The 27,534-nt window shown below is 47.2% G+C and overlaps 1 protein-coding gene across 15 annotated transcripts in view; it reads left to right on the top strand.

The window, feature by feature from the left end:
- Positions 1-27,534, top strand: part of LOC118173699 (serine protease inhibitor Kazal-type 5-like) — a 103,102-nt gene that overhangs the window by 60,861 nt on the left and 14,707 nt on the right. For 9 of the 15 annotated variants that reach the window (XM_035338499.1, XM_035338491.1, XM_035338490.1 and 6 more), the window contains one exon: positions 27,445-27,470. In XM_035338499.1, the coding sequence (XP_035194390.1) occupies positions 27,445-27,470 (26 nt within the window). Of the gene's footprint in view, positions 1-822; positions 982-2,182; positions 2,340-20,730; positions 20,937-21,176; positions 21,697-26,240; positions 26,321-27,444; positions 27,471-27,534 lie in introns of those variants that run through there. The other 6 variants (XM_035338500.1, XM_035338496.1, XM_035338501.1 and 3 more) reach the window with 6 other exon arrangements.

Genomic DNA, 27,534 nt, shown 5'->3' on the forward strand with positions numbered 1-27,534 from the left:
TTGGGGTTGTGGTGGGAAGTATCCTGGGGGCTGCACGGGGAAGTGTCTGCTGTGACTGCTGGGCCTGGAGGAGTCTATGGGCTAAATACTAGGTCTGAAATTAAAATAAATTCCAGGTAATAATGAGATCTGGGGTAGTGGGGGACTGCCTGTGCTCTCAGAGGTGGCCCTGCTTGTGTACGGCTGTGATCTCTGGCGGTATCCTTGGTTTCAAACCCCAGTGTTTTGGGGAGCAGGTAAGGTAACTTTGGAAGAGGTGGCTGTCTCTGGGGTGGGCCACTTGCAGATGGCTCAGAGGAACAAAACTCCTCCACCAGCAGTGCATCTGCATCTGCCTTGCTCGTGGACAGGCAGGTTTCTGGTGCGTGCCAGGTTTTGGAGGAGCCCTGCTGCGCTAACACCTGCACTGGCATCTGTGCTTACTCACGTCTCCCACAGCACGAGAGAGTGACCTCTCTAGAAGTCAGTTGGCTATTCCTGGTTGTGCTGGCAGCATTTTATGTGAGAATAGGAATTTGAGAGGGAGCTTCCTGGGCCATGCACTATGTTCCCTTTTTGCAAAGGGGCTGTGTGAAATCTCTGTGGTGTCAGGGGCTTCTGTTCCCCCTCAGAGAAGTGCAGAGAGTGGCTGCAGCCTATGAGACGGTTGGGTAACAGTGGCAAGGTCTGGCTGGTGTTGTCTTGATTTCTGGAGCAAGATCTGCATATTAACGAAATCCGTGGGCATCCCACCCACGCAGCCAGGGTAGCGCGGTGCTGCTGTGCCGCATGCAGGCAGACCACGGGCACATCAGGCGGTGCCGCTCCTGTGGGAGCGCTCCCTGCCTGTTAGCTCTGGCCCTCTGCGTGCTCCTGGGAGCTGCTGTGATCGTCCCCAGGCTGCAGAAGCAGCAGCTGGGTGTGTTTAGGGGAGTGCTGCCAAATAACAGCACGGCGAGGCCTTGTAGCAAAGATCATGTAAGCCTAAATCAGAGATCTGAGGTGAGTCAGAGGTTTAATTTAATTAGGTCTAAAATTAGAGCAGAGCCTCTGTAAGGGGAAGGCAGGGCGGAGGAAGTAAGATTTGGGGGTATGCTTATAAGTGAGGACTGGGGAGTATAGGCTTGTGCTGTTTATACAGACTGATAGCAGTGTCCCGTGGGCTTTAATATATTTAATAAGCATGTTTTGCGCACAAATTAGTGTGCACAGCTGAGTACTGCCATTTGCTGTATAACTCTGGCTAGTCAATTAATTTCTAGTTTTGCTTCCACATGTGAACGATGCTCTCTTGTCTTTTGTCTTTTCTCTCTTTATAGTTTCTGTGGAAAAGAATATTGCCTTTCAACATGTGCATATTATCCAGTACCTGGCACAATGGCACTAGGGCTTGTAGTGACTGCTGCAGTGTAAATAATCAGTAATAATGGTAGTTCATACACAAAGAATGTGCCAACACTATTATTTCTGAAGATTTTCCCTTTTTAACTTTTCTGTAAACCAGCTTAAATATCTGTCCTCATGAATCATCTGGCCTCTTTCACTTCTTAAAGCAAATGTTAATGGATGTTGGTCAAGGATGTTGGTAGGATGTGACCAAAGGATCTTGTTGGCCAGTTAGTGAAAAAGCAAGCTTGGGCTTGAAAATGGCCTAGGAAACAGTTTTTGGGAGGATCATCTTTAACTGAGAAGAGCAGGTTGAAGGTTAATACATTTGGGAACATGATTAAGAATCCACCTACATTAAGAAACTTCTTGTGGTGAATGTCAGGAGCCTTCCTGGTTCCTGAGGGCCCTGGGGTGTTGCTGGAGGCTTTGTCTGGGGATTTGATTCTTGTCTGGGCCACGCTACACATGCTGCCTTGGAGGAGTTCGTAGGGACTTTGTGGGGATGTTGCATCACTACAGGGTTAAGCTAAGTACTGCAACCATTACCTAGGGCATCTTGGGTTCTTGCACACTGTGGATTTACGATGTCAAATGTACAGTCCAATCATGGTGCATGAACAGAGTGGGGTTATCTTGTTCCCATGTGTTCTTGAGCAGCTTGGGTTCCTCTCCATGTCCCAGAACATTGGGAGAGGTCAGAAGGGGAATAAATGATGGAAATGTTCAAGAAAGATATGCAACAGAGGTTAACAGCTGGGAAACATCTAGGGAGGAAGATGAAATCACACTTAAATTGTTGCTTGCTGCTTCCCAGTGTAGGTATCTGTTGTCTTCTTCCCTCCCTGAATTTTTCCCCTTCCTGAAGAATGGTCTTGGTATATGGCATCAAATCCCATGCTATGCTGATGGCCTTGCCAGGTGGCACGTGGTCCACAGCTCAGTGCCTGTCCTGTACACTTGCATGGAAAGAGGTAATGGCCCAAGGAGCTGCCAAGAATATTAGACAGAGGTACTGCTTTGGGAGTTTGAATAGCATGTGAGGTTAAATTGTGTGGATGGGCCTTGCTGGGAAAGCTTCTAGGAAAAAACTTTGCTGGTGTGGTGGCAAGTGGAGGCCATGCAGATGCTTTGACTGTTGGATGAACTCGTTATACGGACTAACATGCACCAAGGAGATCAGAGGAGTCCTGTTGAGATCTGAGCGAGGAAAGCTTGATGCACACAGAATGGCCTGTGGCTGTGTTGAGGTTGGGATTATCTGGTCTAAGTCAGTCTGCCAAGCAGCAGTGAGGTGCAGGGATCTGGCTTTTATTGCTGTATGAGAAGGGGATCAGGAGTTGTGCATCATTATATTGGCCCAAGGGGAGGTTAGGAAAGTGTGTGGGTTACCCACCTTGTAGGAACAGCAGAACTTGGGCTGTGCCTGTCACTGATGTCAGCTACAGAGGGTTCCTAGGAAATAAGGGATGATGTGGGTTAGATTTCACATGATGATGCTACCTAGAGCCTGTTGGAACAGGGCTCGCGAGACATGCGTGACAGCAGTGGCCTGGATGGTGCATGCAGTGCAGGGGCATGGCAGTGACTCCAAATCCCAGGCTGCTTGGCAGCAAACACTGCACCCATCCTGCTGGGAGTGCCGGGCTGGGCCAGGGTGTCAGCAGGTGGCACTGTCTGCTGTGAGCCAGCCCTGGGCTGTGCCTGCACCCTGGGGTGCTCCTGCAGGACTGGGGGCAGCTGCGGCTCTGGCTGGTGCAGATGTGACACCCTGCAGAGATGGGTGAATCTGGCTGCAAAGCTGTTGCTGTGACTGTAGGTCTGTGCTTAGCAATGCCTTTAAAGCACATTATATATGCTGGTTTTAACAGGTATTCAGAGTGATTCTTGACACTAAGTAAAGAATTCCCTTGGGACGGTATTGTATCTGTGGTACCAGGAAGGTTTCCATCCCCGCTGCCTCTAAGAACTGCAGTTAGAGAATTGTTTCTTCTGCCTGAAATTCTCCTGCTGCTTCACTGAGATGCTGGAATAATTTCAGCTATCGATCTGGTGTTGCTGTGCATTGTTTAAAGGCTGCCCCTTTCCATCCTAAAGGCTTTGAGATCCCTACATCTTCACAGGGTTTAGCAAGTAATTTGGGACCTTAGGATGAATGGTAACGAATAATTGCCAGCAGTCAGCGCTAGGCCACAGCCATTGGAAATGATGAGAAAAACAGACTGACGCTTCCTTGTAAGCCCTGCAATTGTGGGCTCTCACCGCTGGCAGAGCAGTGGAGGAGCCAGAGTCCTGCTCTGGGTCAGCGGTGTTGCAAAAGCAGAGCGACTTTCACTGCGTGCTGTGGGGAGCCCTGGAGATGGAGACTGCTGCTCGAGTGAAAGGGAGTTGGGAAAAGCAACCTCCCAGCCCTGCCGGCTCTGACATGGGTGAGCAGGAGTGCTGCCGTGGCTCAGGCAGGTCCTTTGGGGAGGGGTGTTATACCCCTGAAATAAATGTGTTCTCCGATGGTGGGCATCCCCTCCTTGTGTAGGCATGAACCCTGATTTCCCTCTTCCCAGCCCCTGTCACACAGCCGTTAGGGACCTGGATGTTTCCTCCCCTCCTGAGCATCCACCTGTATGGGATCTCTGCCCACCCACCTGCAGAGGGAGAGGGGAGTGCTGCCTATGTCAGGGCTTTCATGTAGGCTTCAACAGGGAAATATTTCAGGTGACAATGTTTTTTTGGTTGTTAACACCTTGGAGGTGTGTGATGGACCTGGTGGATGTGGGTGCTGCTTGCTGGCAGTGTTTGATTGCATCCTGACTGATGCAGAGGATGGCTGTGAGGGGGAGCATCACTCTTAGTGACGTGTCCCACCCCAGGAGAGCTGACACTGCACTGGTGTGACATGTCCTGATTTCCTGCAGTCTTCCAGTTGGAGGCTGGCTGCCCTTCCAGCGCTCTGCCCTTACCAATAACTGCAAGGATTGTACAGTTCCCTAAACCAAACTGTCTGAGCTGGAGAAAATCATTTGGGAGGGAATAAATGTGATTTTTGAGCGTAGAAAGAGCTGGGATGTTCTGCCCCAATTCTTAGCAAATGCTGAGCACTGCCAGCAGCTCATGTCATGCTCTGTCCATCTGTCCAATGTCAGTCATGGCAAAACTTGTCCCCATGCTCTGGATCCATCCCCACTGTCCTATGCTTCTTATTGTAAAATGCAGGACTTTTCACCCACCTGTTTAAAAAAAAAATATTTGTTGCCTGTGTGCCCCTGGCTTGCCAGCTGGTCCCAGGTGCTCTGAAGTGGTGGCCAGCTCTGTGCTACTTGTCTTGGATCATTTTCCTTCCAGGTCATTGATGAATAGAAGGTGCTCAAGAAGCCAACTCATATGGGGCATGGACTAAAACAAAGGTGCTTGGTGACAGCCCTGCTTAGCCACTTATGACTGTTGCTGTAGCGTTTCCACCAGGCCAGGTGCACGCGTTCATCCGAGGGCCAGAGCCTGGGGCTGGGAGCTGAGCCGCAGTCACTGGGAGTCAGCTGGGATGGCCTTGGGAGAGGCTCTGAACTCTCTCCTTCTCACTGATGGGGAAATGGATAAAAATAAAGATGCTCACCTCCCTCTGAGGGTGGTGAGAGGATTAATTGGTTAATGTTTGTGAAGTGCTTTGAAGCTGAAATAGGTTAGGTGAGTGCTAACCGAGATTGCAACAGCTGGATGTGTCATGTGGAGGTAAAGGCTGTGCTGAGAAGGCATTGTGAGCCTTAAAACTTCTGTTGTTCAGATGTCAGGTGCTTCCCGTGTTCAGAAGCAGTCAAACACAAGGATTAGAGGGATCTGAATGGCAATTGCAACACCAAGACCTTTCCCTTCTCATTAAGTCCCAGGCTAACCTGCCCCTGGCTCGTGGGGATGGGCCATGGTGCTGCAGCCCCATGGTGAGGGGCCGCTGGGCTCTCACTGCATGGCTGGCACTGCCCTGTCTTCCCTGTCCTTGGGCCAGGGCTGCGTGGGCAAGAAGGGCCAGCATGTCTTGTGACGAGTGAAATCGAGTTCCGGGTTCAAGGCAGGGGAAACTGGAACTGGAGTGGGGCAGGGGTTGAGCAATGTGGGCTCCCTTCTGGGGAGGAGCGTGAGAACCAGTGTACCCAAAGCAAGAATGTGTTTGGAGACCTGGGTAAGCCCTGGCGGGTGGGGGCGGTGGTGCTGGAGCTGTGCTTAGCCTGGGTGTGTGTCCACCCACTGGTGGTTGCTCAACAAGCTGAAGGAGGCGGTGGCGATGTTTGCTTGGTGCTTGCCGGGGCTGAGCCTGGCCAGGAGACCCAGCCATGGTGGGATGTCCTGTTCCCAGTGAGGGGGATCTGGGCTGCAGGCAGAGCACTCTGGAGGGGCTGTGTGCCAGCTCTTGGGATGAGCCCTCCATATGTGGTGTGGCATTGTTATGTACGCAGGGCATCCACACTGGAAGAAGGGGGTCAAACTGCATTTTTCTTCTGTAGTGCACTGGGGAGGATGGGGTGAGACTTCATCCCTCAGGATGGGGAACAGTGACAGAAGCCAGCAGCAGAGCTGGCTGTAGGCACCTGTGTTGAATGAAGCTGAAGACTCGAGGCTTTCCTTCTGGAAGGATGGAGCATGTGGGCCAGCATTTATCTGCTATTGCTTGTGGGCCCTGCTGTCTAGCTTCCATGGGACAAAGCTGCTGAGTGACCGCTGGATGTAGGACAGGGCAAGTCTGGCCTCCATCACCCCATTTCTCCATGGTTTGTAGTGCCTGGTCCTTGTGCTTTTGTCCCTCTTGTGATGTAGGGAGAACTGGAGATGGTGCTAGTCTCTGGGGAGGATTTGGGTAGCACTAGGGCACAAGGCTGCCTGAGCCTGGCTTCAAGGCAGCAGCAGGAGCTGCTCAGAGCTGTGTCTGGCTGCTGGGTGGGTTGTGCCCTTGTGTGTGTCTGTGTGGATTCAGCAAGGGCAGAGGGGTTTGTCTTGGACACTCCTGAGCTGTGTGGGATGCTTGTTCTCTGCAACTCACGGGATTTGCTTTCCTGGGTCTGCAGCCAGCATGTGGGACAGGGCGAGTGCTGGAACAGGACACTCGGGAAACCGTGGGCCTCTGATGGGCATTTGGGACAAACCAAGGGGAGACCAGCCACAGAGCCACCCGGCTGTGTGGCAGCCTGGAGCTGAGCGGCAGCCCCGCAGTCACCGGCAGTACCTGGGCTGTCCGGCCTTCCTGGAGCAGGCTGGGGCTTGGCACACAGATCAAAGGGCCTTGTGTGGGAGAAGGTAAGCAGCCAGTCCGGGAAGGGGGAGGCTGGGGTGGCCAGGTGGAGCCAGGAGGAGGGTGCCGGTGTCATTCACTTTCATTGGCCTCTCCTGCAAACCCAAGCCAAGAGGTGGCACTGCAGCTGGTGCCATGGGCCTCGCAGAGCAGGTGGGACTGCTCCTCTGCCTGCACCCGCTGCTCCGTGGTTCCCGTGCCTGCTCTGCACCACTCCTTCCCCCCAGGAAGGATCCAGCTGCTGTTGCAGACTGTCATCCAAACGCCTGTAAACGGGGGAGAGCCTGGGGACCTGTTTTACAAGGGTCAAACAGATGTAAATAGCTTTTCTACAAAGATTTCTGCTCTGCTTCCCTCATCCCAAAGGCTGTAGCAGCCCCGGAGGAGGCTTCTTTTTTGCTTCGGTTACTGTACCCTGCTGAGGACTCAGCCCACACAGCCAGTTTTGGGCTCTCCAAGGTTTCTTCAAAAAAACAGCCAAATGTTGTTTGTTTTATGGACACCCTCATAATGCATATGGGTTTCCCAAGGAACAGCCGAAGTGCTGAGGGGGGTGGGGTGGGGAGGGAGGGGAACTGAGGAACTCTTCATCTGGGTTGACTCACGCTTGATGCTTTGGATGGATTTGTTATTCATCATGTACCCATTACTGCCTGGGGCCTGCTTAGCTCCATGCTTAAAAACTTTTTTTTTTTTTTTGCTTAAACCACATCACTGCAGTGCTGCTGAGCACTTGTTTGCCGTCGCCATGAGTGTCTTTACTCTACAGCTCTTGGAGACAGGAGATAACTAACTTCTTCCTTCCTTTCTGCAGAAAATGGTTTTGTTCCTGGACAACTCTATTCCACCCAGCTAGAGTAAACCTCCTGCCCAGCAGCAAAGCTGCAGTACCAAGCTAAATGATGTGCAGATATGGTGCTCTCATTTGTGAGTCTTTGTAGCTACTGTTGCAAGCAGAGGTAACAGCAGGGGAAGGCAGTTTTGCCTGAGTGTTGACCTGAGCACCAGTTGGATGGAGGGTGATTAAAAGAGTGAAGCTCATTTTGTTTGAAATTGCCTATGGAATGACAACTCTGTTTTAATGCTGTTGTCTTCTATCGATGTGTGCTCACTTGTGTGGGCACGTTGTGCTCCTTCTGCCACCCAGAGACCCATCTTTGCTGGAGGTCTGTAGTGCCAGCAAGAGCAATGCTGTCAGTGCTGCTCTGAAACTAGCAGTGCTGTTGGGCAATTCCTCTATGCCTGCTTACAGAAAGTCACCAGAATTGCTTCTGGGGCTTGATTTCTGGTGCCACTAAGTTTTGCAGAAGCAAAACCCAGCAGCGGTGCTAGGCCTGGGAGAGGTAAATCTGCTCCTGGGAAGCAGTGACAGCTGATCTGTTCACCTGGAATATTAGCATTATAATTTCTGGGCGGGTAATTCCTGTCACTGAAAGCTCCTTGTTACAGAAATCATGTACAGTGAAAAAGGACAAACCCATCTCTGCTGCATCAGGGTGAAATAGCTGTGCAAAGCAAACTCTCCCAAACCTCAGTGCTGGTGTCATAGACCTCAGCAGCAGAAGTGTGTGGGGCTGGGGAGATGGTGGAGGACAGTGGAATGAACTCCAGGCTCAGCTCCAGGGAAGGTTGTGTCTTACCCTAACCATTGACTCATTCTGTGGCCAATGGCAAATCTTGCCTTTCTTCATAGCTTGTCTGATAGAGGACGCTACTCGTGTCAGCCTCTCCAGGCTATAGGAAAAACGACTTGGTGTAAAGCCCCTAGGAGGTGTTGGCCAAACTGTTCCCTAAATGGCAGGTGTGCCCTAATGGAAGGGCAGCACCTGGGGCTCTGGGTGAGATTTAAGTCAGAGGTGGAAAGCTGATGAGAGAGCACCTCCCCACGCAGCCATTATTGCAGGAGGGATAGCTTAATTCCAGTTAGGTCTTAAAGCAGAAGTCAGTGCGGTAAGGCACTGCAAAACCATGCTCGTGGGGGGAGATCTTGAGCTAGGACAGTTGTCTGCTGACAAGGGACAGGTTGCTTATTTTCTTGTCACTCCATTTCTTATATCCTCTGCTTGCTGAGTATGCCCTGTCATTTACAATGCAAATGACCTGATTTGAATGGTCTAGTTAAATCTTGGAGCTACACTGGTGAAAGACAGCACAAGAATCTGACCATGCAAAGCATCTTTTCACTTACGTTCACTTAATATGGTAAATGCTGAGGCTAGAAGTGAAAAATTAAACTCATAGAGAAGTCAAGTTCACAGATGTCCTGGAGTTATTCTAGCATCTGGAGAGTGTTCTTTATTCAGATCAGGGGCACTCACTTTCCCACATCTCTTCAGTTTCCTCTTTTTTTTTTTTTTTTTGATGCTTTTGAGAGCTGTGTTTAGTCTTGCTTATTAATCCTGTTTGCTGCAGTGATGCCACAGGGAGCCACTGCCGCTGGCATGAAGAGCTTTCAGTCTAATTTGAAACAAGATGTAACAAGGGAACACAACCCAGAGTGGGAGGCAGAGGGTGTAATGAGATCCCAGGTCTGATAGCCTGCGTGTTGCACAACATGGTGTGTTTGAGCGCCTTGTTTGCAAACTTTGGGTGCCTTTCCTAAATTTTAGGGAATAATATCAACCTGAAGGTCAAGAGCAATATGAAAGGAGTAACAGTGTTTTGGTTTCAACTGGCCCTGAACTATTAATTTTCCTGTATTTTTGGAGATAGAGAAGTGCAGCGGATGTAGGTTTTTTTAGATCTAGGGCACAAAGAGTTCAAGAGTGGTGCTTGTGGGAGAAATTACCAAAAGGAGCTTCCAAGGCCGCCAGTGTTGCCGAAGTAGAGTAGTATGATGCAGAATGAAGCAAGAGTAGCCAAGGCAAGAGGCTGCAGTTCTGGGAAATTTTAAAGGTGAGGAGGGCAACACGCTGGTTTTAATGAGAACACAGGGAGTTATTAAAGGAAGGATGAGGAATAAGCAAGGATGGATCTTATCAGCTGCTTTTAAAATGTAGGACGTGGGAAAACTGGGGGGGAAAGTGTTGGCATGCATCCCAGGCTGCACTGATTTATTTTTAAGCAAGGAATCCATCATTATGAGATGCAAAGACTTAGAGCAGCTGTTCTCAGTACAGGGATGTGAAAGTCCTTGGGCATCTTGGGAGTGAAGTGAAAGTGGATCTTTCGTCTCACTCTTTATTCCTCCACAGTAGAAGTTGATGAGTCCTTCCCTGTTGAAAGTGAAGTGCCAAATATTTCCCTTTGATTTATTCCTTTTACAGCTAGCTTCCCTCTGCCCTTGTGGCTTGTTCTGGTTGAAAATGTCTGCAGTTGCCATAGTTCTGGGGATTTGGCAATGGTGGTGTGACTCATGAGGCTCAACCTTGTCAGCTCAGGGCAGCCAGCTAGCAAGAAGGCCCTTGGTAGCTCTGAGTCAGGAAACGGGTTGCTTCAGGAGCTGTTGTACCCTTAAAGGGTGTCTTTGGGCTCCCCCCTTCAACTTGTAAGACAGGTGTGAGTGGAATTGCAGCAGGAGGGAACACCAAGAGCTCCCTTGGGTGGAGGACAAGGCCCAAGTCTGCCAGCAGAGACCACTTAGGGCAGATCTGATGGATTCTGGGGTTGGATCCTCCTATCTCTTTCCAACCTTGGTGGTTGGAGCTCAGGTAAAAGCAGAATGTATAATGTTGGCAGGTAGCAGAGAGAAGGTGCTGTGGGCTCTATGCTGGCTCCCAGTCCAGCAGTATTTTTACTGGATGCAGGTTCAGTTCTCCCAGACACCAGGCAAAGAGATTATTTCTACCATGCATAAAAAGATTGCAGGGTTTGGCATCTGCTTTGAGGCTTTCGCTGGCAGGCTTAGTAAAGAGGCTTAGGACTGCTCAACCCAGGGAAGTAAATCTCCTGCATCTCGTCTCGCATAATGGAGAGCAGGCTTCAAAAGAGGAGGAAAACCTTTGTTTTGTAGCCTGTGTACGTGTTTAGTCTCGCTGATCCTCAACCCTTGTCTCTTTGCACTGGTGTAACAGTGGAGAAAAGAAATAGAAACCAATATGTCTAGGAATAGATCTGGTGGGTGGGACACCTCCAGTGCTGGCTGGGGGAGGCTCTTCAAAGTGCAGGGACGTCTGTCTCCTCATGGGCTACAGGCTGCCAAGGGGCAGGGCTGTGGCAGTGTGCTCACCTGCATTGCACGCGGCCGCCTGAGGGGGATTTTTATGGAGCAATCGTGGTAATTAGTGAGCACAAGTTTTTCCACGTACCAAACATTGTCGAGGGCAGTCATTCAGCCCCGTGCTTGTTATTACAGTGAGTGTTGGGCAGGAGTGTCCTGGGAATTTGTCACATCCCGAGGAGGGGGGGGAGCCCATCAAAGTGTCCTCGACTTGCTGATGTTGGCTTGCCACCCTGAAACAAAGGGCTGATGAAATAGCATTAGCCAAGCTGGTCGCTAATGAGGGCAGAACATCTGGAGCCAGGATTTGTTTATACCTCTTTGTTTTGTCATTGTTAGGGAGACAGAAGAGGAAGTGTCACTCAGAATATAAATCGTGACATTCAAACAAAGGGCTGACATCTGGGTGTGATTTTGGATTTCATGTGTGCGGGATCTCCTGAGGTTTAAGCCCAAAATTTTAGCCCAAGATGTTGGCAGTCTGTCCTATTTTCAGAAGGTTTGGTGTCACTTCAGGACGGGGACTAAGGAGCCATCCCGACCTCCAGGCTGGGGCTGGCATGTGCTGAGACCTGGGAATGTCCACATCACCTCAGGCACTGCAGCAGCTGGGGACAGCAAAACCCAAACCTGGGTGCTGGTCTGACCATGGCTGGTTGTGGATGTTGAGGAGAATAAACAGGGCAAGCACAAAGCAATTCTTCCTGTGATAAAGCTTCCTGTGGCTTGGGGACTCACCAGCCAGAGGCTGCATCTCCATCATCATCATGTTTAATAGCCACTGATGGACCAGTCCATGAGTTTAATTGACTTTTGACTCCCTTGATGTGTTTGGCATCCACAACATCCTGAGGCAATGAGTTCCACAATGCAATTAGATTGTATGGGAAGGGGGAAAAAACTTCCTTTTGTTTTAAACCTACTATACGATAATTTCATTTGCTATCATTTGATTTGAGTGCTGAGTAATCTCGAACATCTCCTGTTCATTTTCTCCAGGCATTCCTTATTTTAGACTGTCATACTCCTATTCTCTTTGTAGTCTGCCTTCCACTATAGGTATTCTGGTGAGTTTAGTCCTTCTCTGGAGCCCTTCCTACCTCTGTTCCTCTGGGTGGCTGGGGCAGGGGCTTTCTGCAGCTTCCTACAGCCCAGCTGTGCCACTGGGAGGAGGAGGGTGGCCCTGTGGCCACAGATGTGCAGAATCTGGGCAGACCCAGCTGTCATTATTATGATAGTAATTGTTTTTTTCTCCCTCTTAGTGGTTCCAATCAGGTGCTAAATCTTCCTGATTGCTGATCTCTGACCTGATGTTTACTTGTGGCCTTACCTACAATGTCTCCATGATACACCCCTGAGAGAGCTCTAATAGGCAGCTGGAGTATAGCTAGCTAACTTCCCCATCTACGTCTTTCAATACTGAAATTCATCTGCCATTTTCTTGCCCAGCCACTGTGTCATGAGTGACTTAGGCTTTTCTCTTGGGTGATTCGGAGCTTTGAACTTTCCTGAATCATTCCAATAGTCCCTTTTTCCGAGTCATTTATTACTTGAGCTGCAGAGATTCCTGTTGGGTCCCACCTCCACTGGGACAGCTGTCCTGTCATTACTGCTTTCTTTTTTAACCACTTCTTAACTCGAAGCTTCTCCTTTACTCTATGGTACCTTAGTTTCCTAAAAAGCCTTTAGAGGAGGGATCCAAGTTTGGATTAGAAGTAAAAGTTAATTGTGTCAATCAATGCCATTGTCCATGCTTGGTGGAACTCTCATGTATGACAAGACAGGACTTTCCTCCCCAAAACCCATCATGAGTCTCCTAAAAATCCTTTAGGAGGTATGTGCTTACACTAATTGTTTCTTCAAATGGTCTTCTTGCCTCTGGGGCATGCTTTTTCCCTATTGACTCTTCCTTTCTAACTTACTTTAAACAAGTGTCTGTATTTTTAGGCAGCTTCCTGTTTTCAAGTGAAGCATACAGTAGCAGGGTTGCAAGGCTTCTTCAAGACTGTTGGTTTTAAGCATATCACCAGAGGCTCTTTGCTTCTTGAAATCCAAAGCGCTGGTGCTCCTGGGCACTGCTCAGAACATGCTGAAGAAGTGACTTAATGCTTCAGAGGTCACTAATTGCTGCTGGAGAAGCATTAGCTTCCTCTCTTAAACTTGGACATCTTTCTATCCTGTTACTTACACCATCTGTATGGGAAGATGGATATCTTCCACTGCTTGTGCTTGCATCCTGATATTTCCATCACAGCCTTATTCATCTTAGGTTTCATGGTCATTGCCCTGATCTGGATGGGTGGATGGAGAAACATTAATATCATAGTGTCCGGGCATGGGACTGCAATCCTAGGGACTCTGGCACTTGTTGATACAGTTAACTTGGTTGTGCTCTTTGATCAGCTCTCCTTTAATGTACAGCTCAGCTCCTCCACCTGCCCAGCCTACTCCCATTCCTGTATAATTTGTTGCCACTCATTACCATGTCCCGCTGCTTATCTTCTTTCCACCAGATTTCTAAGGTGCTGGTTATGTTAATAGTCCTATCTGAAATCAGGGCACTGCTGTTAACTCATCCTGCTTTTAGACCATTGGCACTGGGATAGAAATGCGTACATGGTGTTGTCTTATTCTGTTCTCTGGCTCTGCATGCCTGAGAGGGCTGTTGTCTGCTGGGGCTGCAGTCTGCTCTTTCCTCCCTGACTGTTTTTGGCAACTCTCCTATCCTTTTATTCAAGGATGCAAAATTTTCATGACTTCTCCACTGGAGACTGTGTTTTCCCAAACCACATGTCTTGTCAAACTCTTGGCTCTCCTACAATATTTAGTTTAAAAGACCTTCTTTATGTGCCAGCAGCCTTGATCTATTTTCATTTGGATTTAATATTTAGATCCTTGCCGCAATGATCTGTGCTTATTCAAGCCTGTCCTCAAGGTACTATTTCCTGAACCTTGCAATGTCTCTGGATTTTTCCACAGGGCACTGGAAGGAACATTTCTGAGCATGTAACTGAGTTGGTTCTGGCCTTTAGCCTGCTAGCCACCAGCTAAATCTTGCCTTCAGGATTGTTCTCCTCCTCCATCCTGTGTTGGTGGAGACCATGTGGACCACACCACGAGTTCTTCCCCAGCTCACTGAGTAGGGGGCAGTCCAGATGTGAGACCACCCTCTTAGCATTTAGCAGGCAAGTGATGTTCTGCTCCTCAGCTGTTTCTATTGCAATAGCCTTTCTCATCCTTTTCACTGAATTCCCCATCTTCAGAGGGGTGTCCTTAGCACAACAGAATGGATCTCCTTCCTCAGGCGGTTTTGGAACTTGTGGTCTAAATAAGTTCTTCCCAGCATCCTTAAAGGTGTCACAGCTGTGTCTTACTCCCACCAAGTCTCTAACCTAATTGCTCTTGCTACAAGGCATGGCACTTTGTCTCTGGGGTCCATGGGCTTCCTTCACAATGTACAGACCTGTGTGACTTGCCCGTGGCCAGCCATAACATGTGCACCTCGCTGTTCAGCTGTGCGAGTCAACAGCTCAAATCTGCAGCACGGGTCCTCTGCTCAGCCCTTGAGATACCATTAGGTGGGAGTGAATGGAATGATCTGAAAAAGGGTCTTTGGACACCCTTTAAACAGACTGAATAAATTATTCACATGAATAGTATTGTGATCATTGTAAATACTTGGACATTTTTATTTTGATAAGCTTTTGGCACTTTTTTCAAGGCAGCTGCTTTTTGGGAGATCCTACAAACATCCAGCATGAAGCTACTGAGATGTCTTCACTGCTGGGCAAAACGTGGTTGTTTGTCCTGTTGCTCGGAGGCAAGGTGAATTCATGTTCTGTCACTTAGTGATTCAAACACCCCCCCCCCTCCATTCCCACTGCATATGCAGGATTCCTTGAGCAGAACTTGCTGTGAGTTCTGGGCAATCCCACTATTCGTAATCTACACAAGGCTGAAGAGTACCCCCAAATGCAACAAAAGTGTTAATTCTGACAGTGCTTTAAATGTCAGTGATTTGCTATCTAAACTACACATCAGTCTGGAATATTATGATTTTGTGAAATGTGAAGTATAGGAAGATTGAGAATGAAGAAAAACACTTTATTTGACCTAAAATTTTATCCCTTTAAGTTTATTTTTTCCCCTGGAACTGACAGAGAACAATGTGTGTACTAACACCGTTATAGCCATGATGAAATGTATACCTGTTTAGGAGAAAATATTACAACAAAAATTCCCAAGGTCTCTTAGTAAATGAGAGACTTATTTGTTTATTAATTAAATCTCTAGCCTGAAGATATGCTAATTATCTTAGATGTCAGTCTAATCTCTAGGAGAGCATCTTCAAAAGTATGTGGAAAAAAGCCCAGGGCATGTGGATATGGTACTTTTCAATTTTATTTTGTCTTACCTTGAAAACAAATAATGAATTCCAGTTCTTTTGGAAGCCTGGCGATGGGTGCAGCTCTTAGGGTGGGATTTAAACCAGTTAACTGTAGCCAGAGAATTGCTTTGAGTTAATTCTTGTTTCAATGGGAGCAGTGATTTTTTTTCAACCTTTTTCTTTCAGCTTGTGGATTCTTATGGATTTCTCCAGGGAAGGTGAAATTCCCTAAAAATTCTTACTGAGCATACTGTTAAGCAGCTGATGGGAAATGCTTTTCTTTGCCTTTCACAAACCTTGTAGCAGTAGTCCGGAGACTTGTGATTTCGAGGCAGAAAGCCACTGGATAATATTGTATTAGTAAAACATTTGGACTAGACTGAAAAATTGCAGGTGATTCAGGATGCCCTGGACCGCTGCTCTTCTGCACGAACCCAACACCGTTAAATGGTAACCCCTATTTGCCAGCCTGACTTCACTTAGATGAAGCTTCCAGACTTCGATCCTTTATTCCTCTGCCAGACCGAGGAGCCCATTAGCTGTGACAGGCCAATCAACCATTTCCTAATTGATCTAGTGATGTGGTTACTAGTGACGACAGGCAGATGAACTTGATGACCCAGGAGGTTCTTTCCACTTCTGCGCTCCATGGAGGTAGTGCAGTGTTTGATGCCAGGGTGAATCATGGGTGTATCTGTCCTACATCGTTGGAAGCAGGCTCCATGGCATCGCTGACAACGGTGATTAACAAGGCAAAGTGTGTTCCCTAAAGCCAGCACACCAGGCAAAACAGCCAGACACGTAGGGCAATGAATACAAGAAAATAGCTTTTGGATGCACTTGTCTGCAGCATCTGGTACTGAGTCAGTCCACAGCAAGTGATGGGTGGACAGCTTCTGGAGAGACAAGGACTTGCTCAGGGATGGACCTCTGCACCAGCAGCAGCTGGGTGGTGTCGATGGGCTGCGGAAGGATGAGCAGCGGCAGAAACCACGTAACAAATACAGATGGGAGAGAAAGGAAAAGGGCTGTACAAATGCAGGAGACTTATCTTGCTACAAGCAGATTTCTGAAAATGAAGGGGGGATTCCTGAGGTAGCAGCTCAGTCGCTTCTCCCTGTTTTTGTCCGGCAGTGGTGATGTCTCCTTTTTGGCTCATGCTGTGTGGGAAGTGCAGCCATGTGTGTACAGATGTACTCAAGTGCAATAGCTCATCTGTGGCATCCTTTGTCCCATGCCTTTTTCCTACAAAAGATGCAAATGCAAGAATTTCAGAAACTTACTAAATTATATTAGAAAGAATCAGTTTCTGCAGCCTAAATGTTGGATTGTGGCCTTATTTTCAGCTGGGAAATGAATGGCAAAAGGAAGCCCAGTCCTGGAAGGAACCGCAGGTTCAGATCCCAGCAGTCTGCTAGCAAAGACAGTGTTGCTGTTGGTCTCTCATCAACATGGACAAACAGTTGGAGCATGCTCAGCCAAGATGCTGGATCTTTTAGAATAAAGGTGAGTGCCCATGGGAGCTTGTCTCCATGGTTGGATAGTGCCCATATGATGTTTTATGGGTGTAGCCCTTCTGCCAGGCACTCACTGGTGAAGGACACAGCTAGGTCATGTTCCAGATGTTCCTAGAAAAACCTTGAAATAGCATCGATTTGGGTCTTTCCCTGGCCTCATTTCAGCTCTGGAGTGCTGTTGGTGTTTGCCATGCTGCTCCCAGTAGCCAGTTTGCCAATCGATCCCCACTGGTGAACATGCTGCTGCCACTGCTGTCATTAGGAGTTCATTAACCTCTCTGCTCCTCCACCAGGCTGGTGACCTGGTTGCAATGGGATGCTTATTAAGTTGGATATGGGTACACAGGCTAGTGTGTTGTGTGGAATGGTATTATTAAATGTAAGGGAAAAGCCACAGGTAGTTAAAGGTAATCAGGTAAACCTCAGGGCTTCCGTGGTGAGTACATTCCTGCTGTAGGTATAACAGAATGGTGTGTGGATGAGTGCCCATGGAAAAGAGTGGTTTATAACAGTCCCTTGGGGAAAGTGGGGGAAAGTGGTTGGGTTAAATGTGTGCTGAGCTGTCGTGAAGTGCATGTGCTTGGGAAGTTGACAGAAGGACTCTGATTTTCCAGTGGTTAGGAGAGTGCTTCAGACCACCAAATAAGTTGAAAAAGCCTGAAAGGCACAGAAACTCTTCAGGAAAAGTTCTTTCCCCATCTTTGGTGTAAATGGGAGGTCAGAGGCATGGAACAAAAAAGAACCAACAGCACAGGTATGGTCTCTTGTGCTGTTGAGATGGAAGATGGCTTATTCCTTTCTCTGTCTTCCAGAAGAGGAGCTGGAGAAAAAGACTGCCATGGCAACCAGCTGTCTGCTGGAGATGTTCTGGATCTGTTGGAAGGTGCCTGTAGCACAGCAGATGACCAGTTGGTGAGTGTTTAGCACTCCTGCTGGGAGGTGTGATCTATGCCTATGCCTGGGGGAGCCCAGAGGCAACCTTCATCCTATCTGCAGGGTGGGCAGGACCTGGAGTGTCCTGCATATAGTGTGCCCCAGCTCACTGGCCACATGGACAGCTTGCTGGGATGTCTCCACAACATTTATGTGGCTCAGAGCAAGCTCTGTACTCAGCACAAACAGAACTGTCTGGCCAGAAGGTATTGCATAGAAAAGTTCTGGCTCTAAGACACAAAGGAGGGCTTTACCGTGGGATGCTAATGCCAGAAGTCTGATGTCTGCATGTATGGGAAGTTATGCTAGCTAGAAATGCTCAGTGTCCTAGTACTGGTGCTAGAAAGGGCAAACACTTCCAACAGAAAACAGGGATTATTTGTTCAGTAGCAAGCATATTAGCTGGGAATCAGGTACAAACTTGCAACTTTGAATACCCACATGAAACCCAGGTTTTGGCACATGAATACACAGCTGAGTAATGAGGATGGAATAAAGATTTCTCTGTGCTAGACCTAATGTGATTCCTGAAAATCCTGGTGCGTTCCTGGTGCTTTCTCTCTCCCCTAATCAAGGACTGTGCCATCAACCTCGGTAAGGATGAACCAGATGTGATTGAAAGTAGTGATGCTATTTGACAACATGCCTCCCTTTCCAGCTGTTTAAACCTTTATGCACCTCATAAAGGAACAAGTTTCATCTTACTCAGGCACCGCCACACCATCACAGGTTGGGGAAATGTTGCACGGTGTCTGAAATGCAAGACATGGGTGCCTTGAAGATGTCTTACACCTCTTAATTTCAAAACAGGGTTTTCCACAAAATGAAAATCCGTGTGCAATTTGTGTGCTTTTACCTAAATTGGCAGAAAATGAAATAAGACAAGACGATGGAAAATCCATAGTTTTCATGGATACACTTCACTTCTTCAGATGTGGCTGTTTTTTATAGAAAAAATTATAGCTTTCTATGGAGATTGTTCAAGCAGTTCTAGTCACAAACCACAGCATCAGATACCTCTCGTAGTGCCACTATTGCCTTCCTCATTCTTAGTCTTTCACGTGCATAGAAATGCCGTATTCTCAATTACCTTCTACAAGGGAAAGAAAGCGGGGGCCTTCCTGCAGGTTCCCCCAGAGGAATGGCTAGTGTTGTGATGGATCACGTGCATGGCTAAAAGTAGTGGCACTGGCATATGGTGGAGATCAGAGTTTCATGCTGCAATTAGCAGAGCGGGGCGTGGTGATACTATAATCTGAGAGCAACCAACACCCACACAGGGCATGTTTTGGCCTCCTGCTGTTGCTGTGCTGATGGGTACTGGCACTTAGGCCACCACGCCCTGTGGCCAATTCCACCATTATAGAGCCTTTGCCACTAATAAAACATAAATAATAATTTTGTAGAGAGAAAAACATCATGTTCTTGTACCTCCTTGTTCAGGTGAGGATGGCTGGTGACGAGGGATGCTGGAGGACATGGAAGAGCCTGGTTGTCTCTGGAGGGCAGGTTATTGATACCCCCTCAGTGGAGCAGCGCTTATAGGGTCCAGCTGGCAGCATGGGAGGGGGCAATGTTACTCAAATGGGTCATTTAATGTTACATAATCCTTTGTGTGCTGCGCTTGTGGGCTTGCTGCTGCTCTTCTTACTGTCCACAGGAAACTAATCTCAGGATGGATTTTTCTTCCTCTGTTGAAATTCTGCTGTTTCAGCAGCCCACTGACAGTCATTGTCTTTTATTTCCATGTATGAGCTGAAGCCAGAATCAGAAGCATTCTACTTTGTCTCCAAACAATGGGGCTGTGATTCTTTTTGCATCATGACTTCAGCTTTTCAGCCGGTGTGCTGTGCTTCCCTTCTAGCTGTGGCCCACGGCTGGTGCTCAGCAGAAGCTGGAAAATACCCACAATGAATCCAGGCAGTTATGCAATGCTGCACATGAAGTAAAATTCCTTTCTAACCCCTTCAGGCGATCAGTTTACGCCCTGAATGATGAGATTTTGATTACCCTTATCTAAGCTACAAATACTGTTAACGGCCATGAAATCAGCTAGCTCTGGTAGGGCCCATCAAAGTGCAGATCTTGGTGGCCTTCCGAGCCTGCAAGTCCTTTGCAGCTCCATGGGTGGGAAATCCTTTCACTGTGCAGATGTTGCTTGCTGAGGCCCTGTAGATCAAAACCCAGCTCCCACCACTTCCACCACAGCAACTTTTAATGAGCGAATACTGCCCTGGAAAGCGTTGACATCAGGATTGGCAGGCTGCTTCCCCCGAGCTGGCAGGGGGAGCTTGTTGCTTCCATGCTGGATCTCCACTGAATGCAGGGGCTGGTTCCAGCATCCTGTTGCCCCAGTCCCACATGGTATTGCTTATAGCTCGGGGAGCAGCTTTGCTCTCTCAAGGAGCCCGCTTCACAGGGCAGCTTCATTCTTCTGTGAACAAAAGCTGACAAGCTGTGGGGAGGCTCCTGGCTGGAAGGTGGGACCTCTCTGTGGGCCAGGCTGAGACTGCTGCCTGAATCGAGGCTGGGTGGTATGTTGGATGCTCACAGATGCATCTCTCCCTTGGTTTTCTGTCATATTTCACATCAGGAAAGATAAATATTAAAGGCATCCAAGCCAGCAATAAGGCAGAACTCCCTGTACCTTCAGCCTGGTAGGAGGGGAGAATTGATTAACTGGTAGGTTTTTGAGGCCAGGAGATCAATAGGACCAGTCAGCCCAGCGTGCTGTGCAAATCAGACCATAGATCACACTAGTGATTCCTGCACCAAGCCTGTCTGAGAGATAGCATTGTTGTTTTGACTTGTGGGAGGATCTCGCACACCACAGGGATGAATACCAGTATAAGACCAGAGATGAATAGTCTGAAATAGGTGTGACCCAGAGGATAATGTGGCCTTCTGCATCTTAATATACCCATCTGTGAAATGCAAATAATAACAGGGGAACCTTGTAGGGATTCATTAGTGCTTTGAAGATGGCATGTGTTACACGCTGTTATTGTGATCTTCCAAAGTTAGCCTCATCCCTGCCTTTCAGACATACACCTCTCATGGTTGCTCACTTCCTGATTCATTTCCCCCTCCTCCCCAGCATCGTCAAGCCAAGTCAGCAGTGGCAAGGGCCTGTCCAGGAGAGTCAGCCACATGTCATGGTGGCTCATGGCCTAGGAAGGATTGCAAAGGCAAGGCTGGCTCGAGCACAGAGTGCTGGAAGTTGCCGTGATTGTACTGCAGATGTGACGTGGGGACCTGGCATGTGTCACAACCTTTCTGCGCTGGAGTTTGTGCAAATGACACGTAAGAGTCCATAACCAAAGATGTTACTTGTGATTTTAGCGTTGATCGGAGCTAAAAGGTGGATTTGGGCAGGAAAGGACATGGTGACAGGGAAGGGCATGACAAATGAGATACTAGGTCTGGAGGAGAATGCAGTAAGTGCTGGGTTTAGGCAAAGCTGTTAGATGCTCTCTGTGCATAGATGTTTATAAAACTGCAGATCCAAATTAAGCTCATCCCTATTCTTTCCCTTTGAAGCAGTGAGTCTGCTTGACACAGACTTTTTTGTTGGTGAAGCTTACTGCCATGCTCAAGACGTGCTTCTGAAACTTTTTGCTGAGGCTCTGCGCACTCTAGGATGTGCAAGACTTGCTCTGCAACCGAAATTCTCAGAGGTGGATGGAGTCAGGAAATTCCTGTCATTCTCCTCCTGGCCTCTAGCAATTCACTCTCCTTTGCGAGCTGCTCCAGAGGGAATAGCACTTCAGGGTGCTGAGAGTTAACACAACCAGCCATTGCAGCAATGCAGCCAGGTGGTGTGTTGCTGTGCTGAACTGCATGCACAACACAAGGGTTGGAAACCAGGAGCCACTTCAAGGACTTTTCACTCGGTTGGGCTGGTGAGGCTCAATTTTGGGCTCAGAAAGCTCATCCTGCTTGAAGGAAGAGGACTGTGATATAGACCTTGGGTGGCTGTGGTGTAATTTGGATTTCAGAATGACCAAGACTTGCTTCCCCGGAGGCCTGGGCAGAGCTTGCCTGAGAGCTGTGGCAGCAGCAGGTGTGAGCCATGTGGCCATTGCAGTCTGGAAACTCAAACTCCGTTAGTTTGGGGCTGACTGGCTTGTTGGCAGATCAGCTACTGGATTTCAGCCATAGAAGTGGGTGTAAGCTAAAGAACTTTGGTGTCATAAACCTTGTTCTTGCATGGGATGTGTGCAGGTGAGGTGCCTCCCAAATTGCACTGAGGAGATGGGTAGGACTCGTGGCTCTTGCAGCACAGGGCAGGTGAATAACTGGGTATCCCTGGAGGGGAGGAAACGGTACTGATGTTGTTGACAGCAAAGATGAGTCCTTTTCCGAGGCACTAAGCAAGGCAGCAAGATGCAAAGAATGGGGACTCTCTCTCTGTGCCCAACACCCACGTAGCTGCAGCCCAAAAGACTGTTAGCTTGCAACATTAGTGTGGCAGCATGATGTTCTACACTTTATTTTCTATTTGAGAGCTGCAGATGAGCCCAAAGGAGCTGCAAGGGGCCTCTTGTGCTGAGAGGGTGATTAAAAATAGGAAAGTGCCTTTGAAGTCCTTGAGTTTTGAAATACCTCAATCTGGAGGTGCAACTCCATACAGCACTACTGACGTTGAGAGCTCTGGACCCTGCTTCACTGGGAAGCAAAATAGCATCTACGCTACATTTCCTTTGCTAAGTATGCCAAATAACCATGTCCCTTCTCTTTTAGCCCTGAGAGTTGCTGATTTGAGAGAGATGTAGTGGTGGGCTGGAAAAGAAGTTTCAGAGAAATAAGCATCAGGTGTTGGTGTGGACAGAGTTGCTCTGAGAATGGAAAAAAGACGGGATGGAGGTAAAAAGTATGCAGAAAAGAACAGCTCTGGTGGGAATAAAGGGTAGTTTTTAATAAACATCAGATTGTTTCCTTCCTCATGTTATTTCTTCCTGGGTATGAAGGAGTTTATTTCCCTGGAACGTGAGAGCAGTGGGTGGCAGCTGGTGCTGCAAGCTGCCTGCGCTGGTGGGAACGGGACGCCTGAAGAGGTGACGGAGCACGAGCTGCCCAAGGGAGCGCCCTGGGACCAGTGAGGCTGTGGTAGGGTGAGCACGGCTGGTGCTCAGGAGGAAAAGTGAGGATCCCTAGGCTCTTCAGGTGAGCAGGGCTAGCAGTGCATGCAGGCATCTGTTACTTTTTCAGTTTGGTCCAAGGACCCAGCAGTGACATTAGGCAAAGTCCACTTTTGTCATTGGGAGTCATGGTTGTGGTGCTGAAGCCACAGCACTGATTGCAGGGATGCAGGGCTTCCCGCGGAAAGCAAGAGGCAAATTTAGCACTGCAAAGGAGACAGTCCTGGCAGCAGTGCTGAAGTAGATGAAACATGGGCTTGTCCTTACCGGGGTCACTTTGTTCTCATGTGGTGCCTTCAGAAATTTGAGACAAAACACTGCTTTGCTCTGGGGTGAGAATGGGGCTGCACCACTCCTGCTCTTGAGCATGGAGCACCCCCTTGGAGCTGTGCTTGGGGTGGAGGCTGGCATCTGACCACTGAGGAACTACCAAGGCAGAGAAGTTAACAGAACAGTTACACTGTCAGGGACTAAAATATCCCCAGGTGATGCAAAAACCTATTAGAAAGGAGGTGATCCCATCCACAAAATGGGATAGTGCCATGTCACTAAAGGAAAAAAAAACTATTTGATGAAAGGACAAGGCATTTGAATTATTCGTTTGTGAACCATTTGGCTGCTTATTGGACTCTTTCCTGAACTCTTTGGGGGCTCTGAAGAGGGAAGAGGTAAATGTCTCTGCCTGTGTCCTGCCCACGCTGGGGCTGTCCCAGTTTGATTGCTGTTCTGTTCCTTACAGCCTGTTGGATTTCTGCCTCACAAGTTTGCCTAAATTTAATGTTACTCTCCATCCCCCCCTGCATTTTCCCAGTTGCTCCTCCATGATTATTTTTATCCCATTCTCCAATTTTTCTAGCAGAGTGCGTAGGAAATTGGACTCTGTGAGAGCTGTCCTACCTAGCACCGTTTTATACGCTCTTTACTTCTCTTCTAAATTTGAAATTGAGAAAAGAACAAAAGGGTCTTCGCAGCATCTCTTGCTTCCAGCTGCTTTCCTCAATGGCACATCGCTCTTTAGATGTTTGGCATTATCTTTAAATCAAGATTAGCAAGGCGCTGTACCAAATTCATTGCTAAAAGATCAGGAACATCTCTCCTACAGCAGATTAGATCCTGCAATACAAAATCCCATAGAAATTAGTGGGCTGACTGGATTCCAGTGCAGGATGGAGACTTTATTGTGTAAATCCATCAATAAAGGCAATCAAGTGAGTCAGGCAAGGTTTGTTTAATACTCTTGCTGTCATCCTTCGTTATTGTGACTGGGTTTCCTCTTGTAAGTCAAGTACACAGGAGCAAATTCTTCAAATCCTATGGCTTTGTAGGGTTCTCCCTGTCCCCTCACATCACTTTTCATACAATTGATTTTTTATTTTTATTTTTTTCAGGAGATTGTAATTATGTGGTAGCAATTAGAAGGAAATCTTTCTCTTTTTTTTGGAGATTTAGTACTGAAAGTGATTCTGGCTTTGGTCTCAAGGGGCATTTGGGGCATTCTGGCCTTCTCCCACAAACTGGTGTGGGTTTGGCTGGTGGATGGGGTGCAGAGGTTCGAGGATGGGAGTGAGATGCAGCAGTCACTGGGTTGGTCTGGAGTCGGGGTCTGGGTCTCTTCCCTCTTCCTTGACCTGAGGTGTGTTGTCAGGGCTGCAATTTGCTCTCACTTGGCCAGTCTGACCGGGTGCAGGACCCGCAGTACCTCCTTCAGGAATGAGGTGGTCAGCCAGCTGTCTGAAATCAGGGCATTCTTTCACTTTATGGGAATTGAACTTTTAGTGGAAAAAATGATCTTTAAAATAAAACCTGTCTAAAAATGCATCTCCCTTACTACCCTGTGCCTGACTCATGGGAAGACACCTCAGTAGCCAAGAATGTCTTTTGTTTTTGTGCTCCAAAAGGGCTTCCAGCTCTATGCAGTTCTAAACAGCTGTATATTTTGGCTTTTTCCATCCTAGTTCTTTTCCAGTTTCTCCCAAGAATTTACTGAGATGTTCTATATCAGGTTAGTTATTTTCTTTCCCTGTTGGTCTCCCCTCTAATTCCATGCCCAAATACATGTACAGAAATGATGTCATGGTTCAGGGCAACACATAGCTCTTCCAATCTGCCACTAAGCATCTGTATGACCTCGGGCAGTTTCCTTTTCCAAATTCACCACTGTGAACCTGCATATGACTTAATTTTTTGAGTGGGAAACAAACATCAGGGATGACCACATACCAAATTAGGACTTTCTACTCATTTGGCTTCGTCTCCAGTTATAAACAGTAGCAACTATTCTGATTTGGGAAACATGTGGCAGCAATTCATTATGAGAGTTTATACTTGAGCTGAGCTGCGTCGGCCTCTCTGGCCAAGTTCATACATCATGCAGAAGTATGTTTTCTTCTTCAGATGGCGCTGACTTGCCTCTCTGGTGCGGCCTCTGCCTGCTTGCCTGTGCTCAAGCATCTTGTGGCTCTGGCCTGCTGGATTGCCATTTATCCACCTTCAAACCTTGCAAATGACTTGTCTCTCCAAATTCTCCTATTTTCCCCAGTGAACAAGTTGCACAGCTTCTTCCTGTGTAAATCACATTCCAAAACTTTGACATTAACCTTATTTTCTTTTCTTGCATGTTCTGATAAACTCTGTCCCCTGGAACAACCACCTTCATTATTTCACCTTTTCTTTGGGAGAGACTTAAGCGAGGCTGCTTTGCTGAACCCTTTAGCATCAATAACGTCACACCTCTGTGAGCACTGATCTGCTTGAGGAGCAGTATCTATACGGTCTGCCAGGTCCCAGGTGGGCTGAGGAAAGGTTTTTCACTAATAACACTGCCCTTTCTCCCAAAGATAATGGGGAGAAACAGGGAATGAGGATCCTGCAATAAGGTTTTCTCGTTAACACAGCTCTATGTGAATTGTAGGAACAAATTCAAAGTCTTTCAACACTGCCCCAAGCCTGGTGTTTTTCCAACTTGCCTGGATGCTTACTATTTGGTTTCAAACTCAGGTGCTTTAATAAAAGCCGACTGACTTCCAGAGGTCTTGAGTAACCCAGTCCTCCCGTTGTCTGCTGGAACAAAATAATTAAAATAAATCCCTTTCAGCTATTTTGTTGAGATATGAAAGGCAATTAGTGGTATGCTCTGAAGTACCTCTGTCTTATAAATCACCCTGAAGGTGGTAAGAATTCCCCCGGCCATGTTGGTAAAATGAAAAGATCCATTTGTAATTTTCTTACCTTGACAAAATGCAGGGAGTGACTCAAATATGTCCCATCCTTATGGAAATTAATTGTGTTAATAGGATGATTAGAATTTAAAGCTACTGTCATCAAACTGGTTTTTGCGGCTAATGATGGTTCTTGGGAAGATTATGTCATAACGAAGGCGGAGAATCTGGTCATCTATATATATGTGATCTGACCTGAGCCCTTTCTTTGGGTCTCATTGAGCAATGCACTAATAGAGTCAACACAGGCAAACAGCCGCCACCCTCACCATGAAAATAGAAGGTGCCTCGGTGGTCCTTGCTCTGGCATTTTTCTGCTTCTTCTCAGGTTAGTAAACTCTGTTCTTTGTGCTGAAATCTGGGCCTGGTACAGCACTTAAAGACAGCGAAATAGAGGATTGGAGAGCCCTTGCTCTTTAAAAGGAGCAACAGAAGACCACTTTTTCTGTACCACTTATGGGACTGATTTTTATTTAACACGTTCTTGAGAACTGCTTTTTATTTTGCACGTGAAAATGGTGAAGTTCCACCAATAGATGAAAATATATTTAGTAGGGTTAACAGTTTAAAAATAATAAAAAATAAACCTTAAAACAAATCACCCCAGTTGTTTATGTGGAAGAATACAAATTTCCATCCTGTCTGGACTTTCACATAAAACATTTAATTTTGAACAAAAGTAAATTTTGGTGAGTTCAGAAAAATGGGAATTTCTTGTCAAAGTTCTTGCTAGTGAATGTGTTTCCATATGGCTTCAGCAGAGAAACTTCAGCAGGAGTTCAAACGATGTAATGGTCTTTCACTTTGCTGCCTATTTATACTGGAAAAGAGCTGATGGAGAATTTTTTGATGGTTCCCTGTGATGCCACAGATGATGCAAGAGAGAAGGATGAAATATATTATACTTGCTCTAAATGGCTTAGTAGAAAGAAACATATCAGCGACTCATCTGCTGACTCATTAATTTGGTAATTTATAAGAAATACTGCAAATGGAATGGGCCTTGAAAAGGAATTTGGAGGTTTGGATAAACAATGATATTATGGGCTGGCTCCAGTGTCCCAGTTTTATGTGAAGATAAAGAAAGCTAAAAGTATTTGGGTAAGGCTGATGCCACTACCAAGGCAGTGGAGTAGAATAATAGAGAAACAGTTATCAAACAATCCTTGAAATTGGGATTTTAAGACTGTGAAAAGTAATGCAGTAAAGGGGGGCACAAAAAAGGATTTGTTTTTTGCATTTGAATTGCAAAAAAATGCAATCTTCCAGAAAGTCTCTAATGCCCAGTCCTTTCTATCAATGTAAAATAATGTATTGGATTAGCTTTTATTTAGAGGTATTTGAGTGGATTATGAAACTGCATTAAGTATTTTAATTAAAGGCTTTTGATTTTAAAAATTTCCTTTCAAAGACTTTGTATGGTTTCATTGTTTTTTTTTTTTTTCTCCACAGATGTTGCCAGCCAAGCTTCGATTAAGGCAAGTCCAACCTTTTCTATTTTGGTTCTCCTTTTGTTTTGACAACTACGCTGCTTAATGCACT

This window comes from Oxyura jamaicensis, chromosome 13 (genome assembly GCF_011077185.1).
Source record: "Oxyura jamaicensis isolate SHBP4307 breed ruddy duck chromosome 13, BPBGC_Ojam_1.0, whole genome shotgun sequence".
Taxonomy (NCBI): domain Eukaryota; kingdom Metazoa; phylum Chordata; class Aves; order Anseriformes; family Anatidae; genus Oxyura; species Oxyura jamaicensis.